General features: G+C 39.2%; 3 protein-coding genes across 8 annotated transcripts; all 3 read left to right on the plus strand.

Moving 5' to 3' along the window:
• The first annotated feature begins 1,671 nt into the window (after positions 1-1,671).
• On the plus strand, positions 1,672-9,022 carry si:ch211-199g17.2. 4 transcript variants are annotated; one of them, XM_044053401.1, is made up of 13 exons: positions 1,672-1,806; positions 2,086-2,192; positions 2,810-2,964; positions 3,732-3,809; positions 3,887-4,029; positions 4,107-4,229; positions 4,324-4,381; positions 4,510-4,800; positions 5,677-5,813; positions 5,923-6,039; positions 6,158-6,215; positions 6,641-6,706; positions 6,824-9,022. In XM_044053401.1, the coding sequence occupies exons 3-13, from the start codon at positions 2,853-2,855 to the stop codon at positions 7,978-7,980; spliced, it is 2,340 nt and encodes a 779-aa protein (XP_043909336.1). In that variant the 5' UTR covers positions 1,672-1,806; positions 2,086-2,192; positions 2,810-2,852; the 3' UTR covers positions 7,981-9,022. The 4 variants fall into 4 exon arrangements, with proteins under 4 accessions (XP_043909336.1, XP_043909335.1, XP_043909338.1 ...); XM_044053400.1 differs by having other exon boundaries at positions 2,086-2,159; XM_044053403.1 differs by having other exon boundaries at positions 2,086-2,964; positions 3,735-3,809.
• Positions 9,023-9,353: 331 nt separating this feature from the next.
• Positions 9,354-16,924, plus strand: LOC122786850 (regulation of nuclear pre-mRNA domain-containing protein 1A-like). 2 transcript variants are annotated; one of them, XM_044053353.1, is made up of 7 exons: positions 9,354-9,731; positions 11,401-11,530; positions 11,640-11,746; positions 12,849-12,940; positions 13,119-13,245; positions 14,354-14,529; positions 15,774-16,924. In XM_044053353.1, the coding sequence occupies exons 1-7, from the start codon at positions 9,581-9,583 to the stop codon at positions 15,879-15,881; spliced, it is 891 nt and encodes a 296-aa protein (XP_043909288.1). In that variant the 5' UTR covers positions 9,354-9,580; the 3' UTR covers positions 15,882-16,924. The 2 variants fall into 2 exon arrangements, with proteins under 2 accessions (XP_043909288.1, XP_043909287.1); XM_044053352.1 differs by lacking the exon at positions 15,774-16,924 and having other exon boundaries at positions 14,354-14,998.
• A 294-nt stretch (positions 16,925-17,218) lies between these two features.
• si:ch211-13c6.2 (uncharacterized protein LOC100000125 homolog) lies at positions 17,219-26,025 on the plus strand. Of its 2 annotated transcripts, none has more exons than XM_044052855.1 (13): positions 17,219-17,451; positions 17,810-17,878; positions 19,402-19,426; positions 21,612-21,698; positions 21,796-21,935; positions 22,045-22,164; positions 22,265-22,310; positions 22,892-23,777; positions 23,890-24,007; positions 24,459-24,518; positions 24,736-24,837; positions 24,948-25,200; positions 25,568-26,025. In XM_044052855.1, exons 1-13 carry the CDS (start codon positions 17,398-17,400, stop codon positions 25,822-25,824), a joined length of 2,217 nt encoding a protein of 738 aa, XP_043908790.1. In that variant the 5' UTR covers positions 17,219-17,397; the 3' UTR covers positions 25,825-26,025. The 2 variants fall into 2 exon arrangements, with proteins under 2 accessions (XP_043908790.1, XP_043908791.1); XM_044052856.1 differs by having other exon boundaries at positions 25,619-26,025.
• Positions 26,026-26,099: the final 74 nt, after the last annotated feature.

Genomic DNA, 26,099 nt, shown 5'->3' on the forward strand with positions numbered 1-26,099 from the left:
CCACATGAGCAGGAGCGCAGGAGCGCAGGTGCCAATCCCTGACGTAGGGTGAGAAGTGGGTGACAGACAAACAACCATGCTCATGCCTAAGGTCAATTTATAGTGTCCAATTTGCCTTATCCCCAAATCTGCATGTTTTTGGACTGTGGGAGGAAACCGGAGAACCAGAAGAAAACCATGCACACTCAGGGACAACATGCAAACTCCATGCATCCTTAATTTCTGCCAAATGAAAATAATGTCACATCACATAGACTGGGTTCACATTACTTGCATAAAGTTTCTCATATCTGATTTTTTGTTTCTGTTGATGTGATCAGAACTGGGAGGTTATTTCAGAGTTCAGTCATCCATTCTGATTGTGTTGTGAATAAAATGAGAACCACGACTGGGAGAGAGTCAAGAAAATGGACAACAGCTCAGAGGCACGTCAAAAATGGCTCTGGGGCACGGAGAGAGTTTACATAGTCATGAGCTCATCTGTGCTGCAGGGAAAGATGGCCTTGGTTCTGTTGTGGTAGACTTGATAAAAACAATACAGTCGTCTTATCTATGTACTTGGGCTGCCAATGATACAAGAACTCACACTGAAAAAATAACAAAGAGTTGAGGCAGCTGGTCTTCATGCCAAACAGATGTTTATTGTAGATCTACAAGTCAACACCAAGTGAGGGTACTGAAGTAAACACTGAAAACTTGCCCTCTAGCTCTCATCTTTTATATCTTATTACACATTACGTCATTATTTTCCACTATTAGACATGTGTATTGTATTTTACCTGTGGCAGTACTTTCCCATGTTCCTTTTTTTAAAACATGATGAGAGGCCCAGTGTGACATTGTGGGAAATAGCTGGTTTTCTTCTTGTTTCCTGTAATGTTCTAAGACAACAATTAACAGTCAAGCTGTGAATGAATGCTGGGGTGATTATATGATAGGGAAAGGTCACCAGAAAAGGTCAACGTGAGGGTTGCACATGATGGCATCTGGTAAAACATCAGATAACATTTACTGGGGTCATAAACACTAGGTATGGTGTTTGGTCTGTTTGTAACGTTGATGTTTGTGTATAAGTGGTGAAGCTTTTTGGAGGAAGGGGAGAGACAATTAGGACCTGGTTTTGGTTTATGAGGACTTCTGGCCCTGACAAGGTCAGTGTTTTTGCCAGAAAAGTCCTAACCTGTAACAGTTAGACACACATGCAAACTTGTTTCTATATTTTGGTGAGGACACATCATAGACATAATTAATTTTCGAGCCCTTTATCAGAACCATAACCATCACAACCAAGTACCTAACCCTAAAAGCAGGTCTTAACCCTGAAAAAGCACTTGTTGTTTTAAAAAGCTTTTAAAGTCAAAATGTCTTCACAAAGGTAGTTAAAAAAAAAAAAGTCTTTTGGACCTCACAAGGACACACGTTTGCAGTGTTGATAGTGGGGACACTCACTCAGAGATAAGCCCCTTACCCATAGCTTAACCATCACTACTAAGTGCCTAACCCTAAACCTTACCCTAACAATAACTTAAACTAAATTATAATCCTAAAACCAGGTGGTAGCCCAGAAAAAGCCCTTTAAGGATGTGAGGACCAGCCAAACACACACACAGGCACGTTGAGAGGGCCAAAGGAGAAAACCCACTACAGCCCACTACGCATGCGCCGCTCACTCACGACACTCGCTGTGGGGCAAACTTTGGCTTCGCTTGTCTTGATTACACGCCACACTAACGAGGTGTACTCGCGTGACTGGATTCACCAGCACAAAATAACACTTAGGAGGATTTTCACGGTTTCTCTGTGTCGGTGAGTGAGTGTTTTCTTTAGTTTGTTAAACTGTTAAATGAGCTTAATCCAGCTGAAGCTTGTTGGTCGTGGTGAAGATTCGACTGTCGGCCAGTGACTGAGCGCAGCTGTGGTGATTGGCAGCAGACATCACTTGTTTGACATGACGCCGCTAACATCACTAGAAAATTGCCTTCAGTTTTCTGACATTACTAATAATGCTTATAATTATATAATAATAAGTTATACTTTGTTGGAAAAAAGTGTTTACTTTGCCATTTGTGTTCGTTAATTCCTCAGTGACACAGAACAGCCCAAGAACTCGAACGCCACTGACTGTTTGTCCAATGTCCCTGCAGCGCCATCTGGTGGTGGTTAGTTCAACCTGCAGCCACAATACATTTACAGTATAAGTATTGTCTGTTGGTCTTTGATTTACATGCAGTGTTGAATTTGAGGTTTAAATAAGTGCGTACGTGAATAATATACTAGTTGCACTCCACATTATTGTACAGGGTAAACAAACTATTATCTTATTAAATGGTTAATGTAATGATAATCTGTAATCAGTTTTATCTAATATTTACTTTGTATGATCATTATGTTTGTCTTAGGTTGGTAAGGTTTAGGGCTGAAACAATTACTCTATTTTTTAATATAAAATTAATCATTAACTGTTTTTATAATCGATAAATTGGTTTGAGGATTTTTTTGAACACTACAAGTTTTCAAATTTTCTAATAGGTAACGAAATAGAAAGAATGTATACGTAATCAGTGTAAACAAACATGTAGGATATACATTATACTGGGAATATTTGGCGTTTAAAATTGTGTTTTCGTTTAACTATATAAATGAATATGTACAATGTCAGTGTCATCCTTCACCCTCTCCATGACCTGAACAACCTCTGCATCAGATAAACAGATTTCCCTTTAGAGGCCTTAACATTTCAGGATACCTATGTCCCCTTAAGGACATTAAGGGACACCCTCCTCTGTTCTTGGCTCATTTGCTCTTTCAGGCTCCTCCAACCCTATTCCGCTGTATGCTGAGTCCGTGTGCAGATGCTGGATTCAAATTTACAGCAAGACCCATCATTTGCCCCTTTGCTTAATTGCAACGGAATTGCAGCCACGTTCTACAACTGCAGCATGCAGTCGAGTGAAGCACAAAAAGGTATGTCTTTCAGTGTGTCTGTGTGTGTGCACCACTACCCCAGATTGACCAGATGTTAACACATGACCTGAGTGATCTGATCACTGGTGTGCAGATTCTAATGCACCCCTCTCTGACCTCAGTGTGTTTCTTAAACAACCCAAGCTTGTCTTTGACACACATGCTACACCTAAATGCAAATTGGACACTCTAAATTGACTGTAGGTGTCAGAGTGAGAGTGGATGGTTGTTTGTCTCTATGTGGCCCTGTGATGGTCTGGCGACCTGTCCAGGTTGTACCCCGCCTTTCGCCCTATGTCAGCTGGGATTGGAACCAGCGACCCGTGTGACCCTCATGTGGAGCATAAAGTGGTAGAAAATGAATGAAAGTTCCCATTTAGAGGAAGAGAGATCATGAAACCTTGCCACATATGATTGGACACCAGTGTTAATTGCTAGTACTGTCCAATAGGTGCCTGGTTGGGGTGATGTTTGTGTGAACTTTAAATTGTAAATACTGACGTGGTTCTGATCAAATCGCACATTTTGAGGCTTTAAAACTGGAGTGAATTTTGCAACTGGAAGATCATGTCCATTTTTAAATAAAGTCTATGTTGTTCACACAGGATGCATTTTGATGTCAGGTGTAGACACTTAAATTAGAGTTGTTCACGTGTGACAAAATCTCTCTGGACCTATGTTTAACACCTGGTCTGAACAGCTCTAATTGTGTTTAGGGGATTTAAGCATGTAATTATTATTGACTGATGCTTTCTTTCGTTGTTTAGCAGTTTCCAGCAAAAGTGAACTGTTTGAATCTTTGAAGGTGTATCTGACCAACAGGAAGAGACTACAACCTATTATTGGTAAATGGAAACAAATATCTACATGTATCTTTGTTTGTGGTGGTGTGAAAATACTCTGTCCTCTCATGTACATTTAGGCCTCGGCAGCATCGTAGAATGTGTGAAGGTGGGAGCGCACAGCAGAGAAGTGCTGTACCTGTGTGCGGTGTGTGTGTGTCGACTCGGCAAAGCTGACATGCGGAACCACATCATGGGAAGTCTCCACAGATATAACTACATTGTAAGCAGTGCTGTAATGATGGCTACTTTTGAAGGCCATGTGTCCTGTAGTTTATTAACAGATGTGTTGTTTGACAGAAAGCTTGGCACCCTCATTTATTGTCTGAATGGAAGGAAAACTCTGACTTGTCTAAACTGGCCTGGCCTCTGATGGAGATAGCCAAGAAAATCGAGGGAAAAGAAGGAGTTGGAGAAGTGCAGGTATTTCTAACTCATATGTGCATAAGTTTGTTTTCATTTGCACAAACAAGTGTTTTGGATATAAGAGCTCATATTTTTGCACCTTAATATAAAGTTATTTGAGGTTGAAGGAGCAGTATTCCAGAGGATGGCAACACTAAGCGAGAGAGATGGTCAGTGACTCGTCTTGATCTCATTTCCTTTATCTGTCACCATGTTGTTGTTTTTTTTTCTTGGCATGCTTTTCACATTTACATTTTTATTTTTTAACATGGGTCTCTTTGTCTCATAAACACTGCAGCAGTAACTTTCTTAAGAGATTGTCAGGGTCAACCAGAAAGAAATGCAGAGACTCCGCCTGTTCAGCTGAAGGAATCTCCCATTCAATCACAAAGGATTGTGTTGCTTGGTCAGAATCAACAGCAGTGGACTGAAAAATCCATCAAAGCTGAATTCATGCATGACCCACCTCTAATGCAGTCAGCTGTAGCTCCTCATATGAAGACAGAAGGCTGTTTAAGAAACACCTCAGCACCACAGTTAGACAGCTGCAGCTTTCTCAATGTCTATACAGGAACCAAGCCTATTATTGGTGAGTATACTGTAGATGGAGAGTAGTAACAATGTGCTCAGATTACAGAACATTTTAATTTATTAATGCAATATCCTTAAAACATGGGTCATGCCTCATGGGTCATGTGAGTCAGCATGTCCATTATTCTGCCCCTCTGCTGCTCAGCTTCAAGAAGCATTTATATTCCACCAAACAGCTGAACGTTTCTTTGCAGTAAAATTCACTTCTGAAACTTGTTGTGGGACTTTCAGTGTGCAGTGTGGGAATCTCGCTTAGGGATAAGAGATTCAAAACAAACACGGAGTTGCATGATAGGCTTAAAAGGCAGTTTCACCCATTTTTTTCACTTGAAGAAGAAACCTAAAAGCATTATGATGCTGCTGTGTTTGTTTAATTTGACCCAATTTGTCCAGTTTTTATTTATTTATCCATTTATTTTTACTCAAAATTTGACAATGACTTTGCCGTTGAATTTTCGTCAACTTCCTGTGTTGTGGGAATGAGACATATCTCAGATCCACTGTCTGATGATCAAATAACACATTTATCTCTGTAAATTAGTAAAAAAAAATGTTTTGGGTGAAGTGGCCCTTCACAACTGTGTGAACTCATCTGGCAGTAGAGTTAATATAATGGACATTAATTATTATTCAAAAGTTACACACTCAACAGTTTTAAATGAACATTACATTAAATTTCCCCAGAATTAGGCTTTTCTATTTACTGTATACCAACACTGTGTTTTTACAGTAGCCCACAGTGGACAAACTAAAAACCTTTTTGATTTTTTTAACGATAAAACCTATTTGGAAGGAAGGGTGAGGTGCAAAATATTCAGCTGCAACTTAACCTGTAGATGTTACTAAATCCTACTCTTGTATATGTCTACAACAGGTCTTTTCTGTGTGGTTGAGTGTAGGAGTGACAATGGCCACACATGTGTTTTCTTATGCCACTGCTGCCGCATCCGATTCAACAAAAAGGACATCAATGTTCACCTGACAAGCTCTTCCCATCTCAACAACTACTTGGTCAGTTTTTGACATACATGAGCAATTGAAATGAAGCATTGTTCCTTCAGAGGCTGTGAAGAACATGCTAAGAATCAGGTTGAAGTTCATTGAATACATTTTTGTGTAGATGGAAACTCATCCTGAGCAGGTGGAAATATTGTTGGAAGATAATTATGAGCCCAGTGAGTTTCTCCAGTCACTGGCCAGGAAAGTGGAGCGAGAGGAGGGTAGAGGAGAGCTGAAGGTATCATACTATCTTTTATGTTATTGAACTTGCTTTGGTTATTCTGTATGTGAAAGGAACTCTTGTGTCCTTCACCAGGAACATTTTGAATACACGTGTACTTGTCTTATGTTCCCAGGTGATAAACGTACCAGAATCACTCTGTATCCAAATGACTGGCAAAAGTTATCACTGGTGTAAGTACAGAACTGTGTGTTTTTATGTTCATAGTTTCTTTTAATGGAGTAACTTAACAAATAACATGTATTTTATTTGTAATCACATTATTAGTCAATGGACTTATGTCTTGTAAGGAGGCAGTGTAGTACTGTACATTAAAGCAATACGTTCTCAAGGTTTGAATCATAAACAATAATGCCTGCAGTAAAGGTGGCAACCTCTGCCACAATTGCTGTATAGGAAGTGATTCTTCAATTGTTTGGAGCTTAAAACGCTCCAAAAAAAATTATAAATTGCCTGTTTTTTTTCTTCAGTCCATGTTCTCTTTGTACTTAATAACCTAATTTCACTATCTATTAATATACCTTTTGGTTTGCCTCTTCAGTCTGCTCTTTCAACCAATGTAATTGCAAAGACTTAAGTATTTTAATTTAATTTTCAGGTATCAAGATGTTGTGTAGCAGCGGGACACAAACTAGCAGCCAAACAAACAAAATAACTCTCCAAGGTGTGCCTTTCAACTATAAACTAAACTTGAATGGGCCAAAACGTATGTTTCTCTCTTGACAATGAAATATTTCCTGTTGCTTTTCAACTTCTGTGTCCCAACACTTTTTTTTAATAGATGGAGACATGCCAGACAAACATGCTGTAATGCTGTCAAAGTGGGCACAAAAAGGGAAGAAGACCAATACTGTATTCAAGGTAAGCCTGCCTCTCAAAAGAGGTGCATTGCTGCTGGAGAGGATGTCTTTCTGTGAGGACGACTTCCCTATGGTACAATCACCGGCCTCAGGTGTATCTCCATCCTTGGAGAACCTGACAGAAGACAAGTTGGACTATGATGCTGGATCTTTTGAAATCACCCACACTGAACACAACATAACAACTTTACCTCAACCAGACTTGTATAGTCGAGACACCCATCAATACATGGAAGCAGAGATAAACAACACAGACACTTGGTATCAAGAGGTGGACAGTTACTTTGCTAACAATGAATACTTAAGCCAGTCTGAAGACAAAACATGGACTGATCAAAAGGCTTATCAGGAAAGCAACAACACCAGACAATATGGTTCTCAAGAAACATCAGGTATAAAGTTAGAGAAAGACTTGAAAAATGAAAACCCACAGAATGTGGGGTGGTCACATGCTTTGTCCCACACTCAGGACTGGTCCTCTTACAACTTTCCCCACGGACAAGAGGGGGTTTACACTCAGCAGTGGTATGGCTCAGCTTCACAGAATACCGTTGGCACTAGTCAGAAAGTGTCAAGAGACGATTGCTGGATGGAGATGAGCTCAGATGCACCTCAACTTTACCAACAACTGCCCCAGAATCAGTACATGGCACCAGATCACAACAATTATCAGACGGGTTGTGTGGGGCATCACGGCTCATCTGCTGAAGTCGCTCCTCCTTATGTAGATTCTGCAAGGATTAACATGTGTCCTTATTTGGGAGCTGTCCCTGCTCAAATTGCACCAGAGATTATACCACATGCTCCTGAAACCGAACAGAGACAAATGTATATGGCTTTTATGACGAGCCATGTCCAGACAACTCCACAAAGTTATATGATGCAACCTGTGGCCTGTCAAGCCATTCAAATAGACCATAGGGGTATGCATAACCCTAACTACTATCATGAACCCACCTGGCACGTCCCCGATCCACACAACAATAGCAGTAGCGGTGGCGGTGGTTGGGATTTGCCCCAGTCAAGTACTTTAATCCCACCTGTGCAGAGTACATATTATGGATCTTATTTTGAGTAAGTCCAGAGACACTGGGTAATCAGGGTTGGTGATTTCAAGAAGTGTAGCTGAAACTACTCCATTTGTGTGTATTCCACCCATTTAATTCTGCATTTATTGCCACTATGTTAATTGCAGTTATTAATACAGTTCCACTTAAGGGAATGCTGTCCCTACTGAAAGACCCCGTTGGTCTGGCATGGCCTCTAAGCATGCTGCTTTGTTACATTCTTTCAAAAATAAATGCTTTCTGGTTTCTGTCAGAAATGCGATTGTTGATGGAGATTGGAGGTTCCATTACTCATGTTCATGAATGTTTTTGAATGTAGTGACACTACTAGCATAGACTCTGAGATCATTATTGTTTTGTTTCAGTTTTTTTACGACTTTAGGTTTAAATTTAGTTTGTATCATTTTGACATTTCTTTTTTTTCATCTATCTGAAACTGATGGGGGTTTCATTTGCATCCATGTCTAGATGAAATTAGTCTCTACTTTGACATTTTCCTTTGGACATGGATACAACTGGTTACAACAAAAACTAAAGTAGATTTTTAATAACTTATATTTTTCTTTAAGAAAGTGACTCAGGCTATGCAGAGAATTTGAGATAATTTAAAGTCTAAAGTGCTGGAATCTATTTACCTGCAGTATTTCTTGGTTTTGTGTGTAAACCAAGTGGAGTAATGTGACACGAGCAATATTTTCACTGATTTATTATTTCACATTGAATGGGATGCAGGGGTTAGTTGGTTTGTGCTTCAGTGAATTTGTTTTGAGTACAAAAAATGGTATTATTTACCCCCTTTGCTGCTGCTTGCACTGTAGAGGACCAACAGTATTTGTTGAATGTATATCCAAATGACATGATATAAACTACTGATTTTCATTTTTGTTTTTGTTTGAGAGAGTTTCAAGTGCCTTCAGTTCAGCTAATGGGATGTGTTTGGACTCTGTATCCATATTTCCTGGCACGGCAGCATCTCTGAAGCCTTTTGTTCAGTTGTTTGAAACGTTGACCAAATCTGCGATGTAACTGTGTTGAATTAAAGGGTGAACCAGTCTCCATTAATATGTCATTACATACATGTCCAATTAAAGATGGGAATTTTGTTCATACATTGCTACCTATACTACTACTACTACTACTACTAGTAACAGAATGAAATGAACACAGTCAATAACCAAAATGTGAAAGATTGAACATACAGCTGAGATAAAAATACAAAATAGACTATACCTTTGGATCAGTCCAAAAATGACTGTAATCATGTACTTTTTTAAGACACTTTGATGCCACGTGTGTAAAAAAATATCTCAAAGATGTAGAAAAGTCAAAAAGAAAAGTGGCAAATTGCACTAACTGTAACTTCCGGCAGACATGAACGCAGCATAGCTGTCGTCGTACGGAAGCGACTGTAGTGGCTTTTCCCGATCAGAGCATTGCAACTGTTCTAGCTAGTTCCGCGTAAACAGTTTTTTTTACGCACAAACGAGGTGGCGTGCGTCATTTATTTTTGTATGGCTAAAACTCTGCAGTGACTGGTTTATTTGCTCGACATTACACGTTAACTGAGGGGAACATTGAAGCTGCTGGTGTCCCACTCCTCTCTTCGTCGAGATGTCAGCTTTCTCTGAAGTGGCTCTAGAAAAGAAACTGTCCGAGCTCAGCAACTCTCAACAAAGTGTTCAAACGCTGTCGCTGTGGCTCATTCATCATAGAAAACACTCGAAGACCATTGTCAACGTGTGGTTCAGCGAACTGAAGAAAGGTAAGGGTGGAACGAGCAAGCTAGCTCCTCGACAAACACTGCCTGCTAACATGCTATAACAACCTGGATGTAGCATCTGGCTACAGAAGCTGGTCAAGTTTTGCCTTAAGGTTATTGTGAATTTAAATATAAACGTGTTTAAACTTTAGCCGACCGTAGCGAGTTAAACAAATGCCCAAACTGTTCACATAGATTAGAACTGAATACATTCGAATTTGCCGTTTTGATTTGACCCATTTTTCCTCCAAATGAGATGCACAACAGGGATTAGGATACATGGAAACAGTGCAGGGTGAGTTTATTAAAAGTTTATTAAAGCCTTCACTTAAATGTGAACTTCCACACGTTAATCAGAAAACAATATGCACTTTGTTTCAAAAATCAGTCACCAAAATACACTGATAATTTCTTGTAAAATCTCAACGAAGCTGTAAAATGTATTTATGTGTGCACATTTGCACGGACAACAATTATGCTATTAGATGGTTTTTTTTATGGCAGGGGTCTCACACTTAAACGACCTGGGGGCCAATGAGTGTCCAGTCTGGTTATGAGGGGGCCATTCATGTGAAAAACAATTAAACTATGTGGGAAATTAGCTTAAAATCACATCACAGTATTCCATCATGATAACGCAATAACGGAATGAATGATGATATTTAAAAGTAAACGTTTTTTTATGATAAGGAACTATGCACCAATGTAAAAATTTAATTGTAACATATGGACAATTGTAATAAAAATACTTAACATGCTCATGTATTTGCAATTTTACATTAAATACATATACAAATTCGATGAATATTACCTTAGGTATTATTATTATTATAAAAATACTGCTCACTGTATAATATTCTATCTATAATCTAGCTACAGGTCATGGAGATTGTGGGACAGTTGTCATTATAACTTGATATTAAGGGACCTGCCGCATAAAATCGAGTGTGGGTTTGATACCTCTGTTTTTATTTCCTCTGTAAGTGAGACATTTAGATCTACCATACATTGAAGGCATGGTAAGAATCTGACTCAACAGCATTGATGGATGAACTTGGCATTTAACTGTGCACTCAAACACACTTTTGTTTTTGTGTTCGCTGGATAAGTTATAAATGACTGATATACAACATGCAATTTAACTCCTATTTTTTACACACTCGCCTCTCATTTGTGTTCTTAGTTGTATAAAGGGAAAAAAAGAAAGTGCAGTTACCTGTATTGTATTAGACAGTCAAATGTTACATTACGTACTGTATGCAAGTATGTAATTGCGCTGTAGGGAAGATTTCTGTAGCTTTTAATACTAGCTCACTTTTCCTTAGGGTGCTACTCTACAACCTAATGACATCTCAAGTGGATGTTGTATTTTAGGAGCCATTTTAAGGACTCAAAGCAGTGTGCAGTGGGAATACAGATGGCACAGTTCTCTGGGGCTCAATGTTTAGTTCAGTGTAGACTGGAACCTGTGTAAAAATATTACGCAATCATTGTTACATGTATGTGTGATAGTCTATGTTGGTGGATAAACTCAAAATTGAAAATGAGTACAAAAGAAATTTGATTAAAGCTCAGTTGTGTTCATTATTGTTTTTGCTCAGTGAGATTCAGTTTTGTATATGATAACAAATGCCCCACTGTAATATGTGTGTGTACATTTGAATACATCCAGCTCAGGTATCACGCAAGTTGACCTTCCTTTACTTGGCCAATGACGTCATTCAGAACAGCAAGAAAAAAGGACCAGAGTTTACCCAAGACTTTGCACCGATCATCGTCGATGCATTCAAACATGTATACAGGTCAGATTTACATAACACTACCTAATTGTGTTGTTTATTTATTAAGTAATATGTCCATTTCTAGACAATGCACAAACCTTTCAACATGAGTGTATTGTTTCCTGTGTAGAGAGGGCGAGGACGGCTTTAAGAAGCAGCTGGGTCGGGTTTTGTCCATCTGGCAGGAGAGAGCTGTGTATGAAAACAACCTGCTGAATCAGCTGTCACAAGTCCTATGTAAGTTCATGCAACAGGAAATTTGTATCTGTACATGCCAGTAAGTAGTGCTCACCATCCAGTACCATCCAATAATGTCCACATATTTTTTCATCACAACAATCTATAATTGTCTAACCTGCCAGTTTGAACCTGCCAGTTTGAAGGTGCAAGCCTTGCTTCAGGCCTTTCTTGCAAAGAAAAGTTTAGTCATGAATATTTTAGATGGAAAAATACATTTCAAATACATTCAGGAGCTAATTGCTTTATTCTTATGTCAGTCATCATCTACCGCTTTATCCTCGCGGGGGGTGCTGTGCCAATCTCAGCTACATTGGGCGATAGGCGGGGTACACACTGGACAGTTCGCCAGTCCATCGCCACACACAGATAGAGACAAACAACCATTTAGTCTCACACTCACTCCTTTGGTTAATTTAGAGAGTCCAATTTACATAATCCCCACATTGCATGTTTTTGGACTTTTGGAGGAAGCCGGAGAACCCGGAGAGAACCCACGCACACACGGGGAGAACATGCAAACTCCATGCAGAAAGGCCCTTGTTCCAACCGGGGCTTGAACCCGGGTTAGCACTCTTGATGCAAGGCGAGAGTGCTAACCACTACACCCCTGTGGGACCCGCTTTATTCTTATGTTTTTATTTAATTAATTTAAAAGGACATTATACAGATAAAGCATAAATGTTACCATTTGATGTACTGAACCAGAATATACTGTACATTAGAGTAAATTCACATCTGCATTCCCTCAGCTATTCAGAACAATGCAAAGAGTACACCAACAGCAACAATAACACTAAAAACAACAACAACATACAATACACGGTAAATAAACAAAATTGTACAGCACAATCTAGTGTAGATGATGTTCTGGAGGATCTATTGAAATTTACTGGATGAGTGTGTACAAAAATCACATAGTGGAGGCAGGGCCAAACCATTTCAAACAAAATTCTCAATGCTGAGATAAATTCATCAACATTTTTGTTTTCAAAGTTTGTTTATACAGAGTCTGGAGAGATCTTATGGCTGTTTCACCCACACAGGGACTGTGTAGTGTGTTTAGTTTCTTCATGCTCTCTTCCTGTACTGTACATCGCAGATGGAGAAAAGAAGGCTAAGAAGAGGTCATATGAGGAAATCCGACCAGAGGAGGACTTCGCCTCACAGAGTTCCCCTACTGAACCCCCACAGGTGATGTTCAGGAAACACAATGTAGTCATAAATATGGGAAGTAAATGAAATTATACTTTTAACTACATTTAAGCATTATGTTTACTGTTGAAACTGATGCATACTTATTCCCACTTATTATTGTTGATGCATTTTGGTCCTCCTCTCATCCTCTTGGCTATTTCACCTCTAACCTCAGACAGCAGAGTTAATCCGAGCTCTGCAGGAATTGGAAAACGCAGCCTCTGGTGACTCAGTGCTCCGTCAGCGAATCTCCTCCCTTCCTGCCGAGGTGCAGGACACATCACTGCTTCACAGGATCACAGGTAGGTGATAGGAGTCTTCATTGATTCAGTGTGAGTGACAAAGTACAAGTACACTGGTTCTCCAAAACAGCAAGATTTGCGATTTAGCTAGCATGAAATAATCCACTTGTCACCTTGTTAGTTTTGGTGGTCTCATATTGCTGTTCTTGGATGTTAATAACAATGATAATACCTCTGCTTTCTATAGCCCTTTTCAGGTCACTCAAAGACACTTAACAAAATGGCAAAAGAAAAGAGAACAGTAGAAATAAATTCATAAATAAAATTAAATAAATTATGGAAGTCTCAAGCTGTTGTAACTTAATCCACTTCAAGGCTGAGCATATTATTACCTCCACCGAAGATGTTATATATATGTCGTTTTACTGAAATGAAAAATACTGAACCATTACATCTTTGTTAAGGGTTGAGACATGACCACGGAAGAAACTGTTAATCTGCGTGCGTGCGCGTGCGTGCATGCGTGTGTGTGTGTTAAAATCACAGGAAATCAATAGTTTGAGAGATGCTTAGAGGAGCCTGTCTGGCATCAATGTGGGCTCTTTGCACAGCAGCCATTTTGACAGGTCACAGTAGGAAAACCTTAGGTGTGAATACAGAAATTGATAATGTGCCATTTAGCTTCCTCAGTTTCAGGGTGCATACTGATTCACTGTCCTGACATACATGAGCTGAGCAGAGCTGTCATTAATGTGGTCAGTCACATCTGTGTGTTTCCTGCTAAAACATGTCAAAATGGCTGCTGTGCAAAAAGCCCATTAATCCCACACTAGCTCTGTCCTAATCCATGGGCTGGATCCTCCTGAAAAGAGACAGTCTAGCCCATAGAGAACTTACCAGTTCTGTCACCAATTCTTCCCCTGGTGTGTGTAAATGTTGGCACCATTTGAAGGATCCAGCTCATGGATTGGGACATCACTGATGATTGAACGCTTTATTACCAATTTCACTTGTTGTACAACATAGCACTCGTCATCTTAACGAACACTGCAGAGTGAAATTCCTTTGAGCAACAGTGTTGTAAAACCAAACAATCTTAAAGTTAAAAAGTTACCTGGTTCTGTTTAAGCACACTGCCCTGTTCTTTCTGTCACTGTGTGTGATTTAGATAAAGAATCGGGGGAGCGGCTTTCCCGGCTGGTGGAGGAGGCCTGCATGCTGTTGGCAGACTACAGTGGTCGCTTGGCAGCAGAAATAGACGATAGGAGGCAGCTCACACGTACACTCACCGTCTTCCTGCAAAGCCAGAAGGACGGCTTGGCCCAGAATGAGCAGAAACTTGAAGTGCGTATCACACTTTCTTTCTTTATTTCACTTATTTCATACATGTCTGTCTTGTTTCCTTCAACTGTAGTGTCATTACCATTCGTCCCTTGTCATTCATCTGTTTTTGAAGCTGTGTACTCACAAGTCGTGTTTGCCCACATTTCAAATAACACTTTTTCCCATGTATTGCTGCAGCAGTCACAAACTGCTGAGTTTCTGTTTGGGTGTGGTGTCCTAAATAGATGCACACCTGAAGGCTCAGGTTACTCAGTCCCATGCCTCCAAATGTAAATATCATCCAAATTAGTGTGAGGAGATTCTGACCTAAAAAAAAAGTAACCACAGATTTTCTTTCACAGATGATCATTATTTTATTGTTCTGACAATAACTGTCCAGCCTTTTTTCACAGGATGCCAAGAGGATAAAGTATCTTATGTTTGTATCTTTTTGTAATAAAAAAACTGAAAATAAAAAAAATGGAAATAATTTTGTGAGTGCTTTTATTTTACTTTAACAATTGCGGTGTGAATATTCAATGCCAATGTTTCAATAAGTCAATTTTAAAGGCATTTCCACCTTCTTTGTGGTATTGACACTTAATTCTAGCTACAACTGAATTAAGGTCAATATGATCATATAGAGGGAAACTCATGTTAGTACTGGTCAAACCAAATTGTAAGAAAAGAGACATTAAGTATCTTGATTCGGACACAAATTCACATTTTTGTTTGGAAATCTGTGATTCATACTGTTGTGCTTGCATGACACATGTAGATGTCAGCAGATCCACAATTACACACAAAATGCTCTTGAAAGTGACAAAGTGAGCAACACGGGTAGAGCAGAGACGATACATTTCCTCTTTAAGGTGTCAAAATAATTGTCTATACAGTATTTGGCTCAAATAAAATCATGTGGTTGGCACACTGGTGATGTGTAATGACGTATCAAAACGTGTTAACTGCTATTTTGTTCTCCTAACTTAATTATATATGAAATAAATAGCTAAACACACACATGTAACTAATTGTCCAGGCGCTTAGAAAGAGGAAAGAGTTGAATGTGAAACAACATTTTTTGTCCCATTCAATAGAAGTTGACTGACTATGGATTCACAACAAAATTACCATATTATTTACTGATGTTATCTACATTTTTATGCAGGCAGTATATACTTGGATTATTTTTTTCTAAATATATATATGTGGTATTTATTACCGTACACTTGCTAAAGTATTTGTTCTTATGTGGACTTTTTCAGGAGTACAAACGCAAACTGGTGAGAGTAACCCAGGTCCGAAAGGAGCTGCGTGCCCGACTTAACAATCTCCCGGGAGGAATCTACAATTCTTCTGATTTCACCTCCTGAGCTCACGTCTGACCTCCGTCTTGCTGAGACATCTCGACCCGTCACTCAGATATTGGATGAGAGACTTTGCCATAGCCTTCTGTTTATGAAAGTGTATGTGTGTTCCTCTGTATGGTGACCTGTGGTTCTTATTCTGTCTCAACTTATTTATCAACATGTTTTTCGTTAATAGGAATGTATTTCTTTTGAGTTTGTGAACTCATCTCTTAGTGCTGTGTGTTATCAGTACACTACATGAACAAATATTGTCCATCACACACACACCTGCCGTGCTTTGGCCCCTTGCTCATTTAACTCTTACAGCTTTAAACTGTCATGGGTGATGCTGGTGTGATATTTTTGAGAGATTTAGACTTTTGAAGATACTGCAACGGAGTTTACGCTTATCATTAGTCTATAATATAAGTCTTCAGTATTTTTGATTGCTGTCAAAACTGTTCTATTTTGATCCTTTGTAGTTATCGGTTCTAGAGTTTTGGAGCAGTTTTTCATTCTGGGATCTCTTTCTTTTTGTTATGTTGTGCGATATGATCTCCAAAGAGTATTGTGTACTTTGTGACATTATTAGGAAACCACATTCTGAAGCTGAAACCTATGTAATAATAATTTACATAAAGCCTCTTTGTGAGAGGGCTGTATAAATCATTGTTAAGTGTACATATTAAAAATTGCATGTAAATATGATGGAGTTATACCTTAAAGTGCTCATGGTTTATATCCATGTGAAAAAGGCCACTGGACATGGTTCAGACAAAGTACAGATTTATCTCTGTGTAATGTCACAGTTGCCCGTTCGTACACAACAATGACACAATGACTAAACGGGTCTGTTGCCCCGTTTACTTGTTAAATATTCTACTTCACAGTTTTATCCTCAAGTCGACGTACTGCTGCTGTGCTTAAGCCTCTCACAGTTTAATAAGTGCCGCAGTTTACTATAAGGCAGACGTGAAAGCAGCTGTTTGTTTTTATAGCTTTGGAGCAAATTATTCTAAGAAGCAAATAGACAAAATAAAAAATAAACAAATCTATGCAGTCCTGTCTGTAGTATGCCACATTGTGTTTTACTGCAATGACAAGCTTGTTCAACAGGTAGCATAAATGGATGTCCATCTTTAGGTGCACTTAAAGTTTTGAATTTAGTGATAATTTCTAATTATGGAGATGATCATTACTGTTGTTGTTACTATTGTTGTTGCTAAACAATAATAATCATAATCATAGTTCTGTGAATGTAGTGCTATTTTCCTGCCAAGTTTCCTGATACACACGCCAGTAGGTTCACACAGTCCAGTAGGTGGCGGTAATGGGCCTTTAACCTGGTTAATAACCGCTAACAACCAAAAGAGGAAGTAAAGCAAATTGCTAGCAAAGAGCTAAACACGTTACTTTTGTTTAAAAAACAACAACACAGGCGTGTTTTTACACAGTCGTGGTTCGCCAGATAAAACGTTTTGTGAACAACTGACGGTTTCCCGAGGCGGCAGCGGTCACGCAACTGTCCCAAAACACAACAATGGATAATTTCGAAACGCCTTACGAGGTTGAGGATGAATTCATTGAATGCACGGTAAACTGTGTGATATTATTTTGGATTGTGTATATAAGGGTTCAGTTTGACTGTATGTGTTTTAATGTGAGTTCAAACTCCGATGTACACCATCGAGTTGAACCTAATGTTGTTAAATATGTAACAACAAAATTTATTAATCCATATAAAACCCTAAATCGCCTTTATCTTTCTATCTATCCACGGACTCGATTCACAGATTAACGTTGCGTTTGTAGTTCTGTTGTATTGTGAAGTACTTCAGTTTCGCTGTATCTACCCAACACAACAAACTAGTAACTGAATGTTTCACATTCTATGTAGCTATGACACTGCTAGTTAAAGGTGTTCTTGTTTGTCTTGTATGTTTTTACTACAGGTCTGTGAAAAATCCATAAGAGGAGAAACCTTGTATAAGATACACCTGACTACGCTTGGACACATTAAGGTACACAGCTCCATGTCCTGGTGCAGAAAGCAGTGCAACCTAAATGTTGTGTGAACCAGTGCAGAGCCAAAGCATCCAGTCACTAACATCACAGGTCTTCCACTGTTGTGTAACAGTAAACGAGGAGTGATATTTCACTATCTATCCAGGGTGTTGGAAACATCAGTGGATTGTTGGTTGGTTTATTTATTTTTTTCTTTTAGTGTATTTTTTGTGCCCTGTGATCTTCTGGTACACTTATCCCTCCAATGACGGCAAGAAGCATCGGATTTCTACTGCTTGAAGCTGAAAATCTGCAGATTTTTCTATGCAATGTTTTGCATTCTTGCCATCATGACTTAATATCTGCAAAATGTGCACTCCCTTCTTTAGCACGAAGAAGCAACAAGACAGATAAGTACTTCCCAGTTTTTTTTTTTCAATGGCCATCTTAAGAATGGCACATTTATCAAAGACTGACTTGCAGGATTTCCTCCATCTTTCACTCATGTAGTCTGAAATGGACAGTTGTGATGGACACAACTATTTTTTTCAAGAACCACAGATCCTTTCGTGGTTTGTTACATACAGAAGATATTCTTGAGCCACTTTCTCACAGTAACTTGCATACATTTTCTGACCTTTTTCTTCTTGGCTTTCATATGGAAAAAATATTTTCCAAAGCATCTGTAAACCTAGGGTTGGAAGATTCCTGGAAACCTTATGCCATAAACGTTGCTTTGACCAAAATTGAAACATGTCATGGTGAAGCACATGTTGTTACATATCATGGTTATGTTTTGAACAATAGCCAATGATGACACTCTGAAGTTTTGTTTTTACAACTGACTTCATTCTCAGTGTTTTTGCATTCTGTACCACTGGAATATCTACACTGGAGATCAATAATAAACAAAAAAATACAGATGCAAAGATGTCTTCTACACTGGCATGGTGGCAAAAGAGCCACTTCAGTCAGTGTTCAGTGTTTATTTACACTTCTGCTGTGTAATGAGCTGCACTATGGCAGAGCATACAGTTGACGTGTGCTTCTCTAATTTTATAAATAAACCTCAGTTTGGAGACATTCAAGTCTTACATGAGTAAGACTTATTTCATCTGGAAGGATAAGTTTTGATTTGACAACAAAATGTTGTGGTATGGAAGACCAATGCACCTCTGCAAAGCAATTTTCACATTGAATTTAGTCTTTCATTGTTATTCTCACCTCTTGGTTAGCTGTCCTAATACTTAACATGCTGTTACTTGCAGGAGGATGTGCCCCCTTCACTGTAAACTGCTTTCTTCCCCTAATGTAGCTGTTATTAAAGAAACGTAACTTTTAGAAGGCAGGTAAGGATATGTACATTCACAGCACATCCAGTGAGCTGTAGTTTTTGGTCAACAATTAAGTGCAGAAAGTATGTTTGTGTACATGATATAACCTGTTCTCTTTTTTTAGTAGTGGTGAACTCTAATCAGTGACCTGTTCACGCTACACTGATTGACTGATTGAATAATTGCTCTCCTTTCATTTCTGGCAGAAAGAGGAGGGCTTTGTCACAGGGGGTAAGTAGAAATCATCTTTAGCTTTGTAATTTTGTTCTATTCTGGCTCTAAGTATTACGTTTTCAGAGTTTGCTCTCTGCTCACGTTAAGCTACTTTGTGTAGAATGTTTTATGAACTCAAAGCAAATCAGAGGAAATACCAGGACCATGTTACAGCGTCACGAAGACAGGTATGGAAACCTGTTCCCTTTCGGTGTCAATAAGGGGAATCTTGACACAAAACCCAGACCTTGTCCCTTTGAAAACCATTGGGATGAATGGAATCCCCAAGCTCAACAGCAAATCACTGACAGGTTAAAAAATATTGTGGGGAGCTTTTCCAGAGGAGCGGATGGGGCTGTAGCAGCAGATATATGCCATGGCCTGGGAATCTCACAAACATAACATTGTGTACAGTATGTTGGACGAAGCTGAAGAAGCCTTTTGGATCAGAGGTGAAATGTCTTCAAGAAATCTACAAATCCAAATTCAGCGATATTTGAGAACTACAGAGTGACCTGGATGAACGAGAATCTACACGGACATTGTGTTGGGCAATAATTCATCATTGTTTTTTTGCCAATTTGGCTTAACAGCTGAATAAATCCAACCCACCTGATGACCTGATTAATGCAGATCTTGTAATAAATAGTGTGCCAGAATTGGCATAGTTACACTGGTTTGTTACTGGGTACTGAAATTGGTCAAAGCTTGCCAGAGTTTCTAACTGGAGCTGTCTGATCAATCCATTCTGCATGCCCAAAACAGTGGACAAGAGGTGTTGTGCTGTGATCACACTTCACTTCATCCTCAGTGACTGATGTATTGGGGTGCACTCCTTTCGTTGTGGTGCAGAAAATCAGTCAAAATGGCCTCAATTTAGGCTGACAGGCTCTCCCATATACAAGCAATGGAGCACTTGCGGGATACCACTGGATCCAGCATCGGATGGAGTGTTATCAGGGACCTGGTTGGCAGATAAAGTTGCCTTCATGTGTCATGAGTGGTGCAGAATGGAAGCTTTGTTTGCTCTGCCTCTGTGCTTTCAACGGGCAATGCAGGAGTCTGTTTTCACATTGTCCCTCTGTCCACCAATCCATCTTATTTTCAAAACTGCATTTTGTTTGTTGAAGTATTGTTCTCTTGGACTCAAAGATATAGTCGACGTTTGAAGTGACGAGTTTTCCAATCACCAACATCCTTCAAATGGATGACCATCCACACTTACACGGCTGCACCGAAATCTAGTGTAGCATTCAGTTACTCTGTGGCATCAGTGACTGCACCAAAACTGATCTGATATCATCCTCACTCGACTGGTGACTGGCTACGTAATTAAATGAAATGTAAGAAGATTTCTCTGATAGTCTGTACAGTGAAGTGTACTGGGGAATTCTCGGTGGAAGAGACTTGGATGGGAGACGATTTTTACCCTAAATGTCAGAAATATATCATGCGTCCTGCACAACAAACAAGCTGTTTGATCGACTATCGGATGAGTTCAGAGTCAAAAGGAAAAAAACATACATCAATGTTCCCTGTATTAACCCTAAAAGAAGCATCCTGCGGAAGTCCCCTGTGCATGTTAGTAAACATGCAGCCCGGAGAAGCGTGTTCCAGAGATAAAGATGATGGTGTACACTCAAATGCTTACCAGAAGACTACTACAGGGCAAAATCAAAGATGCAGGAGGCTCGATCCTATTTTTGTTTTTAAAGGTGTCTCTTACTTGCTGATGTAAGTAGAACATAATTTGAGCTCAGAAGAGTTCAATGCTGTACCAATAGCTAATTTTCAACGGTCAGTTTTCTTTTTATGCCAACGTGTAAACAGGTGAAATCAACTCTTATTACTGTAGTTACAGTACTCAGGCTTCACTTATTACTTCTCGCACACATGCTGGCCTGTTGTATGCATAGAATATGAGATTATCCTCAAAGAAGGCTAAAGGGGGCCACATGCACATTGAATGCTCAGTTCACAGCAAATCTCATGTAACGATGCCTCCATTCTAAGCTTTTGGTGAACGCACATCAAGTGCAGAAGATACTGTGGTACTGTTGCAGGTATAACAGAGTTACAATAAAAATAAGGAGCAGCACACTAAATGCATTCTACATTTAAGTTGAAAGCATCCTATTTTCATGTTCTGTATCTTTAAAAACACAGGTGTTGTTTGCTAACTACCAGTGATTTGGTTTCTTAGGGCGTGGATTCAGAAAACGTGCCATACCGGATTTCAAGGACATTTCAGAATATCTGGATTACTTGAAGCTTGATGAGCCCATCATTGGTGAATAGCCTGTTCTATTTCAAATTGTTTCCCTCAGATCCACATTTAATCTTTTCTCCTTTTGTTTTTTTCTTTTCCTTCTGCTTTTGTTTCTTAGGTTTACACTATCTGGAACAAGTGACAGCTACTGACCCGCAATCAGGTCCCAGATATTTATGTAAGCCATGTCATCTGACTGCAAACCTGGCGGAAATGGTCCACCATGTGATTGGACGTAAACACAGACAGAAATATGTGGTAAATCGTGTGAACATCTTTAAGTAAACATCAGCTGAACTGGTGTTTTTGCTTTTTGATAAAGAGGGATTAAATAAATCAAAAAGCCTTAATTCTTTTTTTTATGTAGGAAGTGCAACGGCCAGATTTGGTGACCTGGGATAAACAATCTTTAACAAACCAAGGAGGAAAGATCATGCGAGCCAAAGCAGAAATAATAGAGAGACAGGATGGACGAGGACAACCAGTGGTGGGACATTAAAATATCATTCACAAGACATGATGAATATTATAATGTGCTGTTTAAATTAAGAGAATTTTGCTAATGTATGTTGTTTTTTCTGTTGCAGCCAATAGCAAGCAGAGGGAGTGAAGGCAGGTTAAACATGTCAAGAGGTACATATATATTATATTCATGTCCAATTCACGGTTTTGTATTTAAAAGGTTAAAAGGGCTAGTTTTGTCTTTCATTGCACAGTTGTTTAAAGACAGAGTGAAAAAAAAACTTTATTCTGTCCTTAAAAGTATGACTTTTAGTGCTTTTTAGGTAATCTACTTTAATGTGCCCTAATTAAAAACAGCTTGCATGTTATGGTTAACAACATTCTAGTTGCCTTCTCTGTTTCATACATGCCATGTATTAATGTTGGGTAGATGAACAAACCGGACGGCAGGGTTAACATTGAGTATTTCACTTCCTGACAAAGCGATTGATCTGGAGTCTTTTTCCTGAAGTCACATTCTGTTTCAGGTTTTTCTAGTTGCATCCATCTCCCATCCTCTGAGTGAACAGCTGCAACACACACTGTGTGTGTACAATATTAGCGCGAGACACATGATTATGCAATTGGCCAACAAAAGCCACTCCATCTTTAAAGAAGCTATTTTTTTTTGTTTTCTTTTTTTTAAATACTATTCAATTGCACCTGTATTGGTTTTTATTGATGTATTAACTTTGTGCATTCCTCTTCCATAGCTCTGCCAAAGCAGTATAAAAATAGGGACCAAAGATTTTTACAGACCCGACAAGATGTTCCATCACGCTTAACAGGACCCAAGGACTATGAGAATGAATATGGCCATCAAGAATTCTCAGACACACCACAATTCCACCAAGAGGAACCTTACAGGGAGACAGACAGAATGGTCTACCAATCGGAGGATGATCGCAGTGATGCCCACATGGAGGAGGAGCGGGGCAGGGTTGATTACAGAAGAAATAATTACGGAGGAGAATATGTTGAAGATCCTCAAGGAAGCACCGAATATGAGCCAGGTGGTGATGCATGTTATTATCCTCAGGAGAAAGTGCCAATGCCGCATGGCCATAAACCGCATGTAGAGTATTACCCAGAGAAGGCTGCTTCTTATAGAAGACCCAACACAGAAAGCGATCCTCTAAAGGAATTCTACTCGGAGGAAGTTCGGCGCCAGCAAATTCGCTCTGAGCATCAGCGCACACAGCGGATCTACCCAGAAGAGCAACGGCAGTGGTCTCTGGACAGGGAATCTGTTAGACATACGAGTAAGAATAGAGCGAGTATGCAGGGATTTAGTGAACCGGAGGCTAAAAGGCACTGCATTGCTCCAATGGAGAATGACCAATCACATCATCATTTGTTTAATGTCATCAAAGATTATCAGCACACATTGAGAGAACCGCTTGAAGAGCCAGGGCCAAGTATAAATGCCCTTCCTTCCTCCGAGAGAAAGATGCATATTACTAAAAGCATGTCTGGTATCCCTGAGCCCTTTAGACGTTTTTTGACAGGTGCCACAGGTGAAGAACAACATGGCAAAAGAAGGAGAAAAAGTCGCTTCTCTGATGCCACAGCAGAGGAGGTGGAATTGACACAGGAAATGTAAGTGATAATGTAACTGATCTTTCAACAGCAATACTCCAGAAATGCCAATATTTCATGTTTTTGTCATGCTTTACACATGACTTTTCTCAACATGTGTAATTCCTCAAAGGATCAGGAATGAATTTGGACCTCCAAATCCAAAGTTTGCCAGACCCTCTAGACTAAATGTGCCACTGAGACCCGAAACCCATGCAACACATAATGCTGAACTCTACACAGAATCACAGGTAGCTTGCTGCAAAATCACATTTTTTCTTCTTTCCTAGTTAATTTACAGCAGTGGTTCTCAAATGTGAAAATATTGAGCTCTCAAAGTAACACCACTATCACCAAAAATAAAATACAGTGGTGTAAATAGGTCGAGCAAAGTCTGCCACGGACTGTACGGGCAGATTTATTCCCAATGAGATAATTTGCTCTCTCATCATCCTCCTCTTCCTCACATATACAGTACAGTGAACTTAGATTAGGATGGAGCAAGAGATAAATTGACTCTATTATTATTTTATTTTTATTGTCATTGGTCAAAATCCCTAAGCTCCTCTCCGATCACATACCCTACAGTAGAACAGTATTCGTACCACATGGGGAAGCTCCCAGTTTGAGAACCATGCTGTTACAGTGATCAGAACCAAGTACTACTTTAGTATAATGGATAACAAACCTTTTGCTTTCCAGACCCCACATCATTCTGAAGACTACCATGGAGGGGGCTCAGAGAATGTGTTTGATATGCTGGTAAAACCATTCACTTTAATTTTACTTGTGAGACTTTGACAAGTGTCCTAGTGTCTTTTGTTGCTTTATATGTTCGGCATGCACACTGTTGGTTCACCTTTTTTCAATGTGCTCTATAAATATAATTATTATTAGACCAGTGAGGTGTTTTTTAGCCTTAAATCTAGTCTTAAATCAATCCCTAACTCTTTTCCCTCTTCACTTTTACCCCTTCCAGAAAGGCCTTGAAATTGAGAATGCAGAAGATGCCAACTTCCTGAAGAGCAAACTTTGCAACCTTTTGAAAGAATTTAAGGCCAAAAAATCAGAGAAAACTGTGGTATGTGTCACCCTGCACAGGCCACATTGTCTAATAGATACATACTTTATATTCTCTACCTGCAAAATCATATTAAAAAGGGATCATCTTTCTTCTTTTTTTAACAAAAGACCCAAGGCGGCACAGTTTTCAGCAGGGATTACAACAGGTTAAACACTGATCCACAGCTGTCTTCAGGACTCCAGTATGATAGACCCCTTGATGAAGATTTAGACCTTAGACGGCCACAAGACTTGAGCTTCAAAGATGACCACAGAAGACAAAGCTGGAAGCAGCAGGAGTATACACCTGATGAACAGCTTCAAGAACACCATCATTCTGTACGCAGGGAACCTGAACACAACTACAGGGGCCGTTATGAAGGTAAACTGTAATATACAATACTGAACTCTGTTTACTATTGAGATTTTCTATGTGCTAAGAACCAGGCATTAATGGGTCAGATCATACATACCTTAATAGGTTTTTAGTTTTAGTGTTTGTTAATATTTAACACATTTTTTATTGAAATTATTCTATGGAATAACTTCTTATACTGCAAGAAAATTCTCTGCTCTTATATTTTTTTACTTTAATCATTTCTATTTGAGGTTATGTGTAATCATGAAAGCACTGTGAAGAGTGTGCACAGTTTATGTTCACGATGTGATTTTTTTATGATGTGATAAATACTGCATATTCTCATTCCTTTGTTGCATCAGTGCTCTTTTCACAATATTTTTTGTTGCAGACGTTTTTGGGTGCCCTGGAATGTCTCATACCTTTCCTGCTACTTGTTCAGATGAGACGGTACAGTATACTGAAAGGTTGGAAGAACCCATGCACCCCATTGACCACCGACCTGCTGCTAAGAGATACTTCGACTCCCACTCTCCTTCACCTTCCCGACACATGGAAGAAGGACGCAGGATGCACAGGATCCCTCGTTACTCCAACAACCTGGATAAAATAACCTCCACTCTTCTGGAACTTGTGGCGAGGAAATAATGACTTATCAGAACATCTTCTGTAAAATACATATCCATAATGTATATGGAGTACGTATTTGTATCACCAGTATTTGATTATTAATTTTATTCTTTTACTTAGCAGTTTGATTTAGACTTGCTTTAGTTTGCCATAGATTTTAGACCATTCGATGCAGGCATTTTGTGAATAATTCCATTAAAGGGTGTCCTGAATATTGAATGTGTCAAACTGCCACTTAATTACATTAGTGAATGCATTAATATATAAATATCACTTATTATAATACTGTTACA

This window comes from Solea senegalensis, linkage group LG20, assembly GCF_019176455.1.
Source record: "Solea senegalensis isolate Sse05_10M linkage group LG20, IFAPA_SoseM_1, whole genome shotgun sequence".
In the NCBI taxonomy this organism is placed as follows: Eukaryota; Metazoa; Chordata; class Actinopteri; order Pleuronectiformes; family Soleidae; genus Solea; species Solea senegalensis.

What these genes read in the sequence shown, in the direction of transcription:
- LOC122786850 (XM_044053352.1), top strand. Translation starts at nt 9,581, where the DNA reads ATGTCAGCTTTCTCTGAAGTGGCTCTAGAAAAGAAACTGTCCGAGCTC. An exon ending in GTTCAGCGAACTGAAGAAAG is followed by an intron (nt 9,732 to 11,400) that starts GTAAGGGTGGAA and finishes GAATACATCCAG; the next exon opens with CTCAGGTATCACGCAAGTTG. An exon ending in TCAGCTGTCACAAGTCCTAT is followed by an intron (nt 11,747 to 12,848) that starts GTAAGTTCATGC and finishes TGTACATCGCAG; the next exon opens with ATGGAGAAAAGAAGGCTAAG.
- si:ch211-13c6.2 (XM_044052855.1), top strand. Translation starts at nt 17,398, where the DNA reads ATGGATAATTTCGAAACGCCTTACGAGGTTGAGGATGAATTCATTGAA. An exon ending in ATGGACGAGGACAACCAGTG is followed by an intron (nt 22,165 to 22,264) that starts GTGGGACATTAA and finishes TTTCTGTTGCAG; the next exon opens with CCAATAGCAAGCAGAGGGAG. An exon ending in AACTCTACACAGAATCACAG is followed by an intron (nt 24,008 to 24,458) that starts GTAGCTTGCTGC and finishes TTTGCTTTCCAG; the next exon opens with ACCCCACATCATTCTGAAGA.
- si:ch211-199g17.2 (XM_044053401.1), top strand. Translation starts at nt 2,853, where the DNA reads ATGCTGGATTCAAATTTACAGCAAGACCCATCATTTGCCCCTTTGCTT. An exon ending in AACACTAAGCGAGAGAGATG is followed by an intron (nt 4,382 to 4,509) that starts GTCAGTGACTCG and finishes TAAACACTGCAG; the next exon opens with CAGTAACTTTCTTAAGAGAT. An exon ending in AGGGTAGAGGAGAGCTGAAG is followed by an intron (nt 6,040 to 6,157) that starts GTATCATACTAT and finishes TTATGTTCCCAG; the next exon opens with GTGATAAACGTACCAGAATC.